General features: G+C 33.5%; 1 protein-coding gene across 1 annotated transcript in view; it reads right to left on the minus strand.

Annotated features, from left to right (window-relative positions):
• LOC136832859 (dynein axonemal heavy chain 5-like) overlaps positions 1 to 14818 on the minus strand; it is a 401416-nt gene that overhangs the window by 302944 nt on the left and 83654 nt on the right. Inside the window, 2 exon segments of the mRNA XM_067094521.1 lie at positions 4562 to 4719; positions 5587 to 5800. Coding sequence (XP_066950622.1) covers positions 4562 to 4719; positions 5587 to 5800 — 372 coding nt within the window.

A 14818-nucleotide genomic window follows, 5' to 3' on the forward strand; every position in this document is an offset into this window, starting at 1 on the left:
AGGCGACAGTAAATTCCAGGCAAGAGTATAATGAGGTAAACTTCAAAGACTATTTCATATTTTTTTGTACTGTGAATTAATCATTCGTTTGAATAGATACAACACTTTAGCTGTAGATAAAAGATAAGAAAGTCCCTCTATAATATGTCCTTGTCTGAATAAGATTCTTGAGGGAATTTCATATCTATAAATCTGGTTGCATAGGTGCAGTATTTTCAGAACATGAAAACGCAACTCTCATGTTATCAGACTTCGTAATTAGTTTCTTTTCAGATACTGAACAAAGTCGCACCGCATTAAATGATAGTCTCATATTTCTTTTTCTTTATTTCTTATTTTTAGTTCATAGGATGGAGTAAAGAAGAAGAGTATTATTTTTTGTCCAAATTAAGAAGAAAGGCTTTTATATGGACTTTAGTGTAAATATAGACCAGATGAGAGCCACGGTGACATAACAGTGAATTATGTGCAATAAACAGTGCAACTTTCCCCCATTCGACCTCGGCCCATGCATTTGTCAATTTGCGTTCTGGCTGTAGTCATTCTACAAATTCTCACATGTGGGAGTGATATCAATATCCATTCTATGTAGAAATTATAGTTATTATGATTACTTTATTAGTATTATGCTAATTTTTCACTTACTTTCATAAAATAATTGAACCGAACTCATGATCTGACGTTTTTATGTTGGAGAATTATTGGTATTATTATGATAAAGATTTTTTTTATTGGTATTTAACTCAACTGGTATCGTGGCATTCTTAACTCCTTTCTCAATGCTTGAGGCAAAGCGGCTTCGTCTTGTAATTTTTATTTTTCATTATTCCTATAGCTTACTCTTATCTACACATTTATTCATATCACGCTTATTACACATTTGCATTTCGCTTTTACAACACACGTGTATTTACCTGTCTTTCTATTTTGACAAACACACGTCCACAAGACATCATACATTCTTTGGGAGGTCAATTCCCAGAAAACCTTTATTAATTCCCAAATCTAATTTCCATAAATAGAAGTCTTTGCCTATGACCACTTAACCATTTTTTTTTTATCATGTAGGAGCAGATTCATTGCCTCCAGACGTCACCACATGTCTGGAGGCGACAGACGCCCAGAAGCCTATTACTTATCTTTGAAGGAAGGCACATACCTCCCGTATGTAGAGCAGATTTGAAAACAATGCAGAGGTTACCAGGTAACCATTAGAATTCCTTTTTCCATTCTGGGCTGGGAGTCCAGAACTAATCCAGTCCAGGAGCTCTACTAGGCCAAGAGTGAAGGTTCGCTCTTAAGGATCGCTTTCCTCCAAATAAATTGGTCAGTACTTTTTTTAAATGTTTTTGCTGTATTGGTGGGTTTGTATGGAAGTTAGAGGCGGCTCTCATAGGCGGGTGTATGCGTTTTTTTTTTTTTTTAAGATTCCAGTGCATTTCTAAATGCAGCATTAATTTTGTGACAAAGGTATCTTTTTTTACAATAATTTCATTTCTTTTTTGATGTGGGAAGGTGTGTGGGTTAATCTCTTTTGTATTCAGGGAAGGGGTTACAATGGATCTTATTTGTATGTTTTACAGAGGTCTTGGGTTTAAAAAAGTAGGTTGAAGTTCTTTTAAAGAGTTTTCGGTATATTTTTGAAGAAAGAGGGAGATTCTACATTAAGGAAGAGGATGGGGCCCATATTGATTTTTATTACTGCGTGATTGGGGGTGTTCATTAAACTTTTTAGCCTTCTTTATTTCAGAGTTAGCGACTGATCCCTTTTTTCTGAGGTGGTGTCAGAATCGATAATATTCTAGTGTAGCTGGATGAGAGAGGTTATGGTGTTTGCTTTTTATTTTTTCCCTACGATTTTAAGTGAAACTTGTAACTTAAATCACCAAACTGCGGAGGTCGGTGGGTGGAAATGAGTCGGTGGGATGCTGGGTAGTATTTTTTTTTTTTTTTTTTTTTTTTACGAAGGGCCAGTTTTCAACCTTTCAGGACAGACGGGTGTATTTTTATTCATTTCATTACTTACTTGAAGACATACCTTTAGAAATGTTTCCCTAGCTTTTCAAAAACCAATCATAATGAAAGAAAATTATAATAATGTTATTGATGGGCCTGGACGAGTTGGTGGGCGAGTATTTTGTTGTTTTTGTAAGAATGAATTAAGTATTTCCTTTTTGTTTGTTTTCCACATCATCTAAGTAAGTTTTTTGGCATATTTAAGAAGAATTGTGGTTTTTATAATCTTTTAATATTGCTATATTGTACGCTATCTTAAAAAAAACATTCTTAGCTTCTGAAGTAAAGCTTAGAAATTGCGTGTGTTTTCAGGTACTCTGAGAAGATTAATAGGTGATGTAACTGGATGACATCGTCCAGGAAGCTTGCCGAACTTTTAGGAAATATGAAAGTTGTCACTAGCTACGATAATAACAATTTTACAGCATTTCAAACGTCAGAAATTAAGTGAGGCGTCTTATCTTACTTTTTTTTTATAATGCCCTTTGTCCAATGTCTCCTCGCGATCTCATTAGTGAATGCATACCGTATGGCCAGTGTCTTAAATATGTCTAAAACACGAGTTAAATACTCTCCGTTAACACTAACTTGAAACAACATTGGATAAAAAAAATCTTCAGAAAGAAAAAGTATCTACATATAATTTAGTGAAAATAGGAGAGGCAATCAAAAGCTCTCATGTAGCCCAAGTCGGAGCAAAAATAAACGTTAAGTAAAAGGATAATGATGACCAGATGAAGTAAAAGATCCATTTCTTGAAAGAGACGAGGTTACGTAACTCACGGAGATCAGATACTGAGAAGAAAGTCGTCACTTGGTGGTGAAGTAAAGAAAGAAAATCACGGGACCAAGCAAAACACAGATTACTGACCTCGAGGGGAATTTGCGAAAGGGAAAAACGACGCCAAGTTGTGACAGAGAAATGACTGATGAAAAGCGTCCGTATGACGTTCAGTTTTATGAAGCACGTTAATGATGAAGCAAACCAGACATAAAATCTAAATTTCAAACTTGTATTAAATGGCATGCAAGTTTGAAATCTGAATAGAATAGATGAACAAAACTCACGGTATCGAAATAAAGTTCCTAGGTTGTAAGACGTCAATATACCAAAGAGACTAACGTAGCTACTTTATTTTTAAAAGACTTAAGTTTCCTGATCTTACACAAAGAACTGAATATTGATTATAGGACGAAATAGAAACAATTTTTCTTGCTGGCACTGAACTAAAGTAAATTATGGCGTCTTTATTACATGCCCTGATAAAAGTTAAATGTGGAAGAAGTGCTGAGGTCGAATAAACAGTAAAACACATACGGTATACTCGTATATATATAAAAGGGTCCCTGAAGTGAATGAGGAAAACTGGGCGAAAGAACCGTATCCCAAGAAACACCACTAGGAATGAATGGTTCCTGGAAGGATGGAAGTTGTAAGCTATGAACTGATCGCTTGCAACATTAATAACGCCATCAGATAAAAAGTTACTAATTATTTTAAAGAGAAGAATTATGAAGTCATTATTAAGAAACTCAGAGACATCAAGAGTCTGGGCATATTCTAATATACCTTTGGAGACAATGAGTAAACGCCAGTATGGCAGGAGAGGTGGCCATAGGTGTTTTGCAGAGACCATACAAATAATATCATAAGAATTAAATTCAAGATGCTAGACAGCGGAGTTTTAATTAAGGATTGAGAACTTCGGTGATGAGAAAAGTTACGACAATGTTAGGGTACTTTGATGGTGTTTGTGAGTCACCTAGACCTGAATGGTGGAAGCCATTATGTGTTACCTAGAGATAAGAAAGGTGAACAAAGACAGCGTAAGGCTTAGTTCATTAGCGAAGCCCTTGGCTGAATGTGTTGAAATACAAACCAGGTGCTTTGTTTCTCACAGCAGAGCCAAGCGTCCTGCAGACCTTACAAATGAGAGTTATAAAAGAAGGCACAGTATTCCAAAGTGGAGAATTAGCAGAATTTGGAGTAATGGGGACTAAATACTTTAGAGTTTGCTTGGGGCAGTTTTCTTTCTTTAAGCCCGGAGAGCAATCTATGAATCGACTATGATAGAAATACAGTGGGAAGAAGGTTGAGTGGGAGAAAGTTAAATATGATCGCTGAAGAAACATAATTGTTTTCAGTGAAATATAGGACACTAGATTTGACACTGAAGATAAATACATTCTCACTTGAAATCAATGAAGAAACAAGCATAAGACATGGTCATTACCCTTTTGTCAACCTAACCATCAATCTCCATATGAAATTTTTTTAGAATGATTATTATGCAGAGTTAACAGGAATGTTTTTCGGGATATACAAGTCATTTGGTGCATGAAATACTTAGGGAACGGGAAAAAGGATTATGAATATCTGAGCACAATTAGGAAAAGATACTTTACAAGAGTAGCTAAAACGACTTAAGGTAATAACGTGATATATCAATGAATGTTCGTGTGCGCGTGCGCGTGAGTGTGTGTGAGTGTGCGTGATGAAATGGATGAATATAAGAAGAGAAACCACGTGGAAAGAATATCTTACCTGCTACAGGTGGTAGCCCCTTGAGTCTTGGAGGATTCTCATATTGTTTATTGTACACTTTTGAGACTTTGTCAATTTCCTGATGAAATCTAGCAAGAATCCTTTTATATTTCCCTTCCACATCCAGCTGAGGGACGACGAAAGCAATCTTCTCAAACCTGCAATTTACAGTACTGTTTACAAACTATTTCTGACGGATTGTATTTCCATAGACTGTCATTGCAGTAAACACATCTTTTATCCTATATTATTTGTTTCCCTTGCTTACTAGAAGCGAGCAGCACAGCTTTGAAAATTATTTATGATTCTGAAGGGATTGCTTACTGTATCTCTTCATTCATCAAGAAGTATTAGCAAAATCTTAAAAAATTGTGGAAGAAATTTAATTAAAATATCCTTGGTCGTAATAAGGGCGATCATTTCATAGTCTTTTTTTACCAGTGGAATGCTCAGTGAATTCAACACACACACTGAGCAGCATTTTTTCCTCCTACCTGAGATTTTCTCTGACGAAAGCATCGATGTCTTCATATACGACAGTTGAAACAAAGTTATTGATGGTCAGCCCCTATACTTCATTCCTGCGCAGGTAACTTTTAAATCAGGAGAGCCTAAGTTATTGCTGACAACATAAAATAATGTGTCCCCTTGGCTATGTCTGTTCTAAACCAAGGTGAAAATCTTATTCAACCAGAGGTAAAAGTTGTTTTTGTGCTCATGCCCTGAGCTGGTTATCTAAATAAGTGTTATCACAGAAAATATATTTGAAGAGTTTCACAGTGGAAACAGCATAGTTGCTGCTTCATTATATTAATTGTATTTAGGTCCCGGCGTAGTTGAAAGGAAAGGACTGCAAAAAAATATTAGTGAATAATTTGAACGATTGAATAGTCAGTTTTCAATCCAAAAAAGCTGTCTCCCATTTTGTTATTTAACCAAAAGTACCATTGTTCCACTTCCAGAATTTCCAGTCCTGAAAAACTGAATAACCACTGAAATCTGTTCATAATAATCACGAACCTCACCTGGACAGCATTTTATATGCCATTGGTGTTTCCCAGACGTCCTCGTGTTCTTTTTCAACCATTATGTGAATTCTACGAAGGAGTTCTTTGACGCTTCCGGCGAATATATCCAAATCATTGTCGAAGCGAGGATTACGATAATCTAAATAATCGTAGCTTTTCCGGGATACCTCGTTGCACATCTCATGCCAAGACTTCAGAATATCACGCAGGCCTGTTCACGTAAATTTTATTAGAATAACGGAAAACAAAAGCCTCTCAGAAAGATTTGGAGATCGACCCGACTATCAAAAAAGTCACTGAGAATTATCTTAAGATTTTACTTCATAGCCGTTTGAATGGGTCATCTGTTTTTATCTTAACAACCAAATGATCATCAAATTCAAAATAGGAGCTAGGTTGAAAAACTAATTCTTAGACATGTAAACGTATTTCCTAAGGATAAGGATCTTTCTTCCATGCAGAGCTGCTATTCAGCAGTTTAGTTTCCTTATTTGTCAAATGGCAGAAGCGAAAGAAGCTTGTAAAGAATTATTATTTAATCCTTTCCTAGGCAAAAAGAAGTAAATATTGGTCAGTGTTGTCATATTCACTGACAATTTTCAGAGGCATCTAGTAGAGACTCTACAATTAATTGTTCCAGTAATATCATATATTTGTAAAGAATTACAACAATTCATCGCTAATTATTATTGCCTTCTATTTCAGTACTACTACTGTACACGAATGGCATAATTACAATTGTCAATAATATGTTCATAGTTCAACAACACTATGAATTCCAGTGTTACAGAAACCAAGATACTAATATGAGGTGCTTGTCTTAAGATCAGATGTAAATGATTATTACAGCAATAATAATGATGTTCTAAAATCATTCTTAATGTAAGAGTATTGTTGAAAAGGTGAAAGAACAACATGTACTTTATGCAACAAAAGAAAGATGAGATATACGTAATGCTGCTTGTTGTGAAGAGGTGGACTATAAAGAAGATATACTATGATAATCTACCGGGCAATCAGGTCAGAGAAAGGTTGACATAAGAGGAGACACTTTAGGACAAAACTTAATAATCAAGCTACTCTACAGTATGTTATATCTCGGTATTAAATGGATTATTATACAGTGTGAGACCAATCTCATTTAGAGACACCACTTGAAACAGTTTATTTGACATGTTAGCTGTCTCAGTACCTCTTGGTAATATAGTAATATTAAAGACACTCACGCATACACACACACACACACACACACACACACACATATATATATATATATATATATATATATATATATATATATATATATATATATATATATATATATATATATATATATATATATGTATATATATATATATATATATATATATATATATATATATATATATATATATATATATGTGTGTGTGTATATATATATATATATATGTGTGTATGTATATATATATATATATATATATATATATATATATATATATATATATATATATATATATATACTGTATATATATATATATATATATATATATATACATATATATATGTGTGTGTGTGTGTGTGTGTGTGTACATTTATAAGTTTTTCGTCGCCAGCATGAGTCGAACCGTTGCCTGGTTTAGAAACATCGTTAGACAGCGGTAGATAAGTTGATATCGATCACTGATTAGCGAGTTCGTAATACTAGGCTAACTAGGAATTTTTGTTATTTATAAATGCGTAACATTTTATTTATTCTTAAATTTTAACCCAAAAATATTATTTAATATCCAATTCACTATACCTTAGCAAATAATTTACACACAGACCAGTCAAGAGAGGTATAGAAGCTGATATAGACTTTGCCTGTAGGATTCAGGTTCCGTGCTTGGAATCGACATCACTCCACCTATTACCTAGTCACACGCTTTGGTTTTTTTCTAATATTCACAAAACTTGGTCCACAAATATCATTTAAATCCAGTTCACTATCCCTAGCGAATAATTTACGCATAGGAGAAATTATAAGTACTTCGTCACCGACAGGATTCGAATGGTCGCCTCATGAGAACTATGTCAGCTGATATGCCTCTGACGTACATATGCCTGTCGAATTCAAATTCTGCACTTATATTGGTTATCAAACCACTTCAGCCATGCTAACCGATCAGCATGTTTGTAACACTTAGCTAATTATGATTTTTTGTTCACTTTAACATGACATTTTTTTGTGCTCACAAGAATTATTCCAGAAATATTTAATATCCATTTCACTATACCAAAGGGGAATTATAATTGATAAGTGCTTCCTCGCCTGCATGATTCGATCGGTTACCCTGATTCAGAAACAAAGATAGACAGTGACTTTGACTACTGAGCCATCAAGAGCTGTACTTGAGTTGATACTAAGTCTGCTGCACATATGCCTGTCGAATCCAACTCCTGTACTTAGAATCAATATTAGCTTACCTCCACTATTACAGGTGATTAGTAAGATTGTAACACTCGGCAAATTCTGAATTTTTGTCAGCCAATTACACGTGACTTTTTCTTTATTTTCACAATTATTAAGCCATAAACATCGATTAATATCCATTTCACTATAGGCAGGGAATAACTTACATCCAAAGGGCAATTGTAATTGATAAGTGCTTCATCACCAGTAGGATTTGAACCCACGGATGATGTAGAAACAATGACAAACAAAGCAAGGTATTTCTGAGGTAGACTTGATTGGATAGTAAACGATATTCATGGCTTGATATTCGTGAGTGTGGAGAATTTCACCCGTGTATAAGTGACAAACATTCATTATCAGCCAAATGTCACAAACATGTATATGGTATATGTGTGTGTATATGTGTTTATACTGAAATAATCGTGAAATCAACTCTGTTTGTACAGCTGTGTTATTATTTCTAGTGACATTCCAATCTCACCTATGTGAAAACGGTCACATTATTTACATGGAATTTGAGAAACGCATCTTTTAGTGTTGTTAGGAAAGTTCATTACGGGTGCTTTTCTTATTGTACTTTTTTCCTTGAATGTAACATTAAAGTTCATAAGTAGATGGGGGATACCAGTGTGTATCTCTGTTGTTACTATCACAAAACTTTTTTTTTTTTTTTTTAGATCTTAATGCATTGTAAACGTCCATCGGCTGAAATATTGGTCGGTTTTCAGCACACCCTATATTCATGCCCATTAATGTTTAAATGTGATAAGGCAATCCAAAAAGGGTACCCTGCCGTCATCTTTCATTTCCGAAGTGAATTTCACAGTCGGCACTAAGGCATTTAATCACCTCACAAAAGAATTACTCGTACATTTTCGTTCCCTGGCCGCACAAATATGGCATCGGTAACATGCTGAAATTGGCTTTACGAACAACGGCTGAAATTAAAGAAATATGTATATATATATATATATATATATATATATATATATATATATATATATATATATATATATATATATATATATATATATATATATATATATGTGTGTGTGTGTGTCTGTGTCTATGTGCGTGTGCGCGTGTGTGCAATGTATGATCAAATATCGAGCTGAAATAGAAATATTGTTGAAAATATGAAATTTGGCAGTGATGTATGACCCAAGATTTCTGAGTGGTTTTTTTATATGGCTTAGATAAGTGTTTATATTGATGCTGACACAAGTTATTTAGAGTATGTGGTCAACTTTAGCGTAACGAATCTGGAATCGATAATATAACTCGACCAACTTTTCATAATAGTAATCAAGTTTACGTTTATGCTCATTTCTAAATGTTTAACAATGCTCATGTAAGATTTTTAAAGTAATAAAATTGTTCTATAGCAAATAGGTTTCTGGTTTGAGTAAAAGACGGTCGAAAAGTTCTAGCTCGTTTTTAAATGTTGAATAATGTTAATGTAACCTTTATTTAAAAAGCAATAAAGTTGTTCTATTAAACAGATTACTAGGTCGAAAAGTTTTATTCATTTTTAAATGTTCACTAATGTTAATGTAACCTCCTATTAAAAAGTTACAAAATTGTTCTACAGTCAATAAATTAGTGGTTTGAGTAAAAGACGGGCGAAAAGTTTTATAGTCATAAAAACGCAGAGCTTTAAAATATTTTTGAAAAATTATATATCTCAAATTAGAACAACAAAGGGAAGAGCTTCCTCAAATAAAAATGAGTTCTTCCTCGGACAAAATATTTATCGCCAGCGAAATCTTACTGAGTAACAAGTATGCAGACTCCAAGTTTATTTTCCTGACCTGAAGTTGAATTTTGCTCTGATAATATTTCTGCAAATATTTCTGCAAAGACGTTAGTATTACGAAACAACAATAAGATTTGACTTTTTACCAAATATCCATATAAAAGACGTTCATTTTCTTCAGAAAATAATGCCTTACTAAACTAGGACTATAACACCAACTTGGAGATTTTGAATGTGTGTCATAATTTTGTGTAAGAGTATACGGATATATTAAACTTGTGTATCTGCACACATATCGCTCGATTTATTGATTTTATCATTATGCATTAAGACTCTTCATAAATACCCAACTATTATGTTTTACTGATATCATATTTATCAAAACTATTAATCAAGGTCATTAGTACTTTTAGGTACCTTGGGACACGTTTATTTACATTGTTATTATAGTTAACAATTTTTGCTTACTTAGATGACAGGATGATGATTACACAGGAATAACAATTTGATATGACTTTCATTGCAAAAAAATCAGTTATAAAATGATATAACAAGAAAATCTCTCTCTCTCTCTCTCTCTCTCTCTCTCTCTCTCTCTCTCTCTCTCTCTCTCTCTCTCTCTCTCTCTGAACAAAATGAGAGAGTTGACCTGAGCTTAATAACGGTTAAAAGGTGTTACATATAATTAAATATATAATTATCATTTAAAAACTGTAGTATTTTAATCTAATTTACAAAATATATGCTAATATAAATTTTCTCACAAGGCACGTCAGTACTAAAGAGCACATACAAACGCGATTCTCCAGTTGCCTATGCATCATTTGCACACCACACACTATGTATACACACACACACATACACTATATATATATATATATATATATATATATATATATATATATATATATATATATATATATATATATATATATATATATATATATATATATATATATATATATATATATATATATATATATGTACATATGTGTGTGTGTGTGTGTGTGTGTGTGTATATATTTATATGAGATACATCATCTACGCTGCATCCTTAATAAAAAAAAAAGCATCTCGTTAAGAATTCCTCTTACTCGAAGTGCTTTAGATTAATTGAGAATAATTTCTTTCAACAATGAATAGATACTGCCTTTCCACCATTAATATTCAAGAGTACTACACAATACCCAGTCATATTAGAACCGGAATCTTTTCTGTTATTCATATTCCTGTATTCTTGATCACAGCTTCTCCACAGCGTTCGTAAGCCATCATTTCTGACATATTTTCTCGGGTTTTATGTTATTCTTTTTATAAGGTTTACAAATTAAGCTCCTTTTACTACTACCTAGATTACTCTTTTTCTTTAACAAAATCTCTGGATTAATCATCTTTTGGCTAATGTCTTTTGTTTACCTCTGATTCTCTAAACCAATGAAACATCACGTGCTTGTATTTTAGGAAAATAACACCAACTTTTTTTTTTACCAATGATCTTTCAACTAACTCATCAATCTACTATTAAACCGTTTAAAGTAAATTCAATAAATTTATTTTTCAGTCAAGTTGTTTTTCGAACAATCAACCCCATTCAGGGAATCTCTATGAAAATACTGCTATGCTCACTACTTCGGCATCCCAAGGATATCTGCCTTCAATTACATCAGTTCAGCTTGTTGTGCTTCCAACAATTTGACCCCCATGAAACACTGGCAAGGAATGTTGAAACTCCTTCACTTCTGCTTTTTTTTAGAACATTAACAAGCATTGTTTACTCACCTGTTACGTCTGTTTCAACCACAAAACCCAAAAATTAAAGGAATTTATTTACTTCTTTACAACCTTTCAGCAGCACATCAGTTACCTGGTCCTTTACCTTTAACTTCCCAGTAACATCAAAATTAGCTCAACTTTCCCATGACATTCTTGTCATCCTTGCTGTGTTACTTTAAACTCATCTATTGCCAAAACCTCCGTGCTCCTTTTTCATGCAAACAGTCAATTATGCAACTTGACTACATTTAAATTTTCTATTACAACTACAAACATACACGAGTAAAGACATGCACGTACAAATATACATATACCTACTATATATGTAATACTACAACAGGCAATGTTTCTAATGGGGGAAAGGCAAGGAAAAGTAAACTGTTAAGACTTTTTTAGTTATTGCTACAACCTGGTTTGTTTTTATTGCTCCTCATTTGGCCAATGATGTCTGAAAATCCAAAGAAATCAGTAAATATAAAGTAAGTTTATTTTTCAAACCTACCCCCTCGCTGTATTTTGGCTTCCCAATAACTGGTGATTTTTTTTTATTATTCTGCTATACTAAAGTCGCCAATTAGAATGACGAATGTTCGGCAGGTACTAAAACTTTCCTATTTCTAAGGAGAAAGGTTACTTTATCGTCATTTTAGAATTGAGATTTAAGTCTGTTTTGTAGAACTGCAGATTACTGTTCTGGCACTGTTACTCCACCAGGAGGTTTCTGTATTCTGGATAAAAGCTTTAGTTTTTATTATTTCTTAACAAGAATGGATATTTATTTATTTTTTTATTTTGCAGTGAAACACTGGCATTATATCATACGACAATGCTATGAGATTTTTGTAAACCTAGGACATCGAGTCATTCAGTCAGATTATGCAATCATTAAGGTAAATTTGGACCTTATTCCACCAAATTAATCTGCCTCAAATGCCGCGTGCCCTCACGTCTTTTCTGTGCTTTGTCTTCCACCAGTCTCTACTTATCTCCAACCTCCTTCTTATAGTTCTCATCAATGTATGTCTGAGTCTTCTATGTTGGTACTCACGGAGCCCTGCTATCACTCACGCACCATTCTCCCAGGGGTTGCGCTAGGGACTTGTCCCAGGGATCTCTTGGTCTCTTCCATCTCTAATTTTCATATGATATGATTTCTCTATGTTTTGCCATCTGACTCCTAATATTCTTTTCCATGCTATATTCTCAAATCAACAAAATCTTTTAGATATAGCTTGACAGTCATACCATCATTCATGTCAGTACAGCAATGCAGATTGTACAAGATTCATATGCAACGAAGATATGACTGCAAATTTATTATGTTGTTTTATTGGAAAATCTTTTAAGTAATGAATAGGTTTCAATGAAGTTTTGTACAATGTTGAGGAATTAGCCAAGAAGGATTTTGAGATGGATCCTGATACGAATCTGGATGTGAACATATGATCTGTTGTCACTCGAGGATACTACAAAAATTATTGATGAGTTTCAGTGAAATTTTCAAGACGAGTAGCATATGATCAAATTCAAATTTTATTGTATACTCAAATGAGTATTAATCTGGATGCGGTTTCATTTTTTATTTAATTGATTTTAATTATATTATTGGTATGGTAAACGAAGAGTTGACTGGCGCTGGATATGAATCAAGCTGTGGATATAGACCTTGTTGTGTATGCAGTATTTCTCTTATTTGAAGAAATCTAAAAAATTTCTTTGAGATGATAATAAGGTTTTTTCAAAGTTGAAGGTTAAACTCAGATAAAGTTGATTTAATTTTTAGAAGGTTCTATATCTGGACGAGGTTCTAAATGCGGATCCATCATTTATCCGTTAGGCTTAAATGGAGTTTGGTGGAATGTTCCAGTAAATAATCATTACATTGTGACATGAAACGGAATCTGGACATTGATTAAAGATGCTAATCAGGAAGTTTATTTGAATTTCATATGTATTGCTTTAAGATAAATGGTGCTTTGACCGCAGAGGAAAATTATTATATTTTGAGATAAATTTGGAATTTGGCTTGAATCAAGGAATACCGTTCATTCGATGATATCTCGAAGTTTATAGAAGATTACGTTTAACAAGGATGTTAAAAATTAAGAGGCAAACTCAAGGCTATTTCACTGGTTTCAATGAAATTTAGTGGAGTGGTGAGGTATGGTCATGAAAACAGATTTTGAGGCGACTCTGGTTCTTTAAACGATTCTGGATAGAGAGAATTTTAAAAATATATTTTTCCATAGTTTCTTCGACAATGTTGCTATTGTCTTTGATATCATCATCCAGATTTCTTAACTACAACTTAGGAACAGTAAACTGATTTCAAAAGAACAGACGCCTTTGATGTAAGAAGCATCTGTTTCTGTATATGCATCAGCCACCAAAGCCACGATACCATACGCATTCAGCACCTAAATTCAAATAGAAAGTTCCAACTAAAGAGGCAGTCGTAAATCAGGTGAGTTGATAAAGTTCACCATCATGTCAAGGGCTCCCATTGCATGAGCTATAAGAGCTGGGAAAAGAATATCGGCTTAAATCTATTACAGCTCGTGAAACCATGAGAAATGCATGGTAAATTTATTAGATATGTGTATTCCATCAGGTGCTGACTAGCAATGGCATTGTGGTATAAACATTTTGAATGTTAACTGAATTACTAGTGCTAAGTAAACTCCATATTTTTTTTTTTTTACGAATTATACGCAAAGTTAGTCTTCGTTACATTACGAATGTTATTGCCTTGTGAAATAAAACTAAGTAACTCCGCTTTCGAAAGATAGTGAAGTAATAGAAGATGGAACTCGTTGCCACATAAACACAAAATTAGGATAAACATGCTCAAGATATTAAAACAAAATTTGCAAAAGCAAACTTCCCTATCATTTTCCCCTGAAGCAGAAAGAGGCTGGACACCTCATGGTCAAAATAATGTCCTATTGTTACAAGCCTGCCCTTATGCCAAAGCATACTTCAGCGTGAAGTGGAAAGTTCTTGCATCCCAAGTAGAATAATCTTCCATAAAAATAACAGGTGAGTCAATCAGTAACATAATAGACATAACATCAATCAAGGAGAGATATCCCTGTTCAATGCATATTTTCCAGTGATATTTTTCTAGAATTATAACGTCAGTGCTAAATAAGTATATAAGCTATGAAAAAAAACCGATTGAGAAGAGTATTAGGAAAGAAAGAAGGCGATGAAAGAGATGATAAATATAATGGTGTTATTCTTGTTATCGTGAAATTGTTTGCTAA

The sequence above is a fragment of the Macrobrachium rosenbergii genome, chromosome 50 (assembly GCF_040412425.1).
Source record: "Macrobrachium rosenbergii isolate ZJJX-2024 chromosome 50, ASM4041242v1, whole genome shotgun sequence".
Lineage (NCBI taxonomy): Eukaryota > Metazoa > Arthropoda > Malacostraca > Decapoda > Palaemonidae > Macrobrachium > Macrobrachium rosenbergii.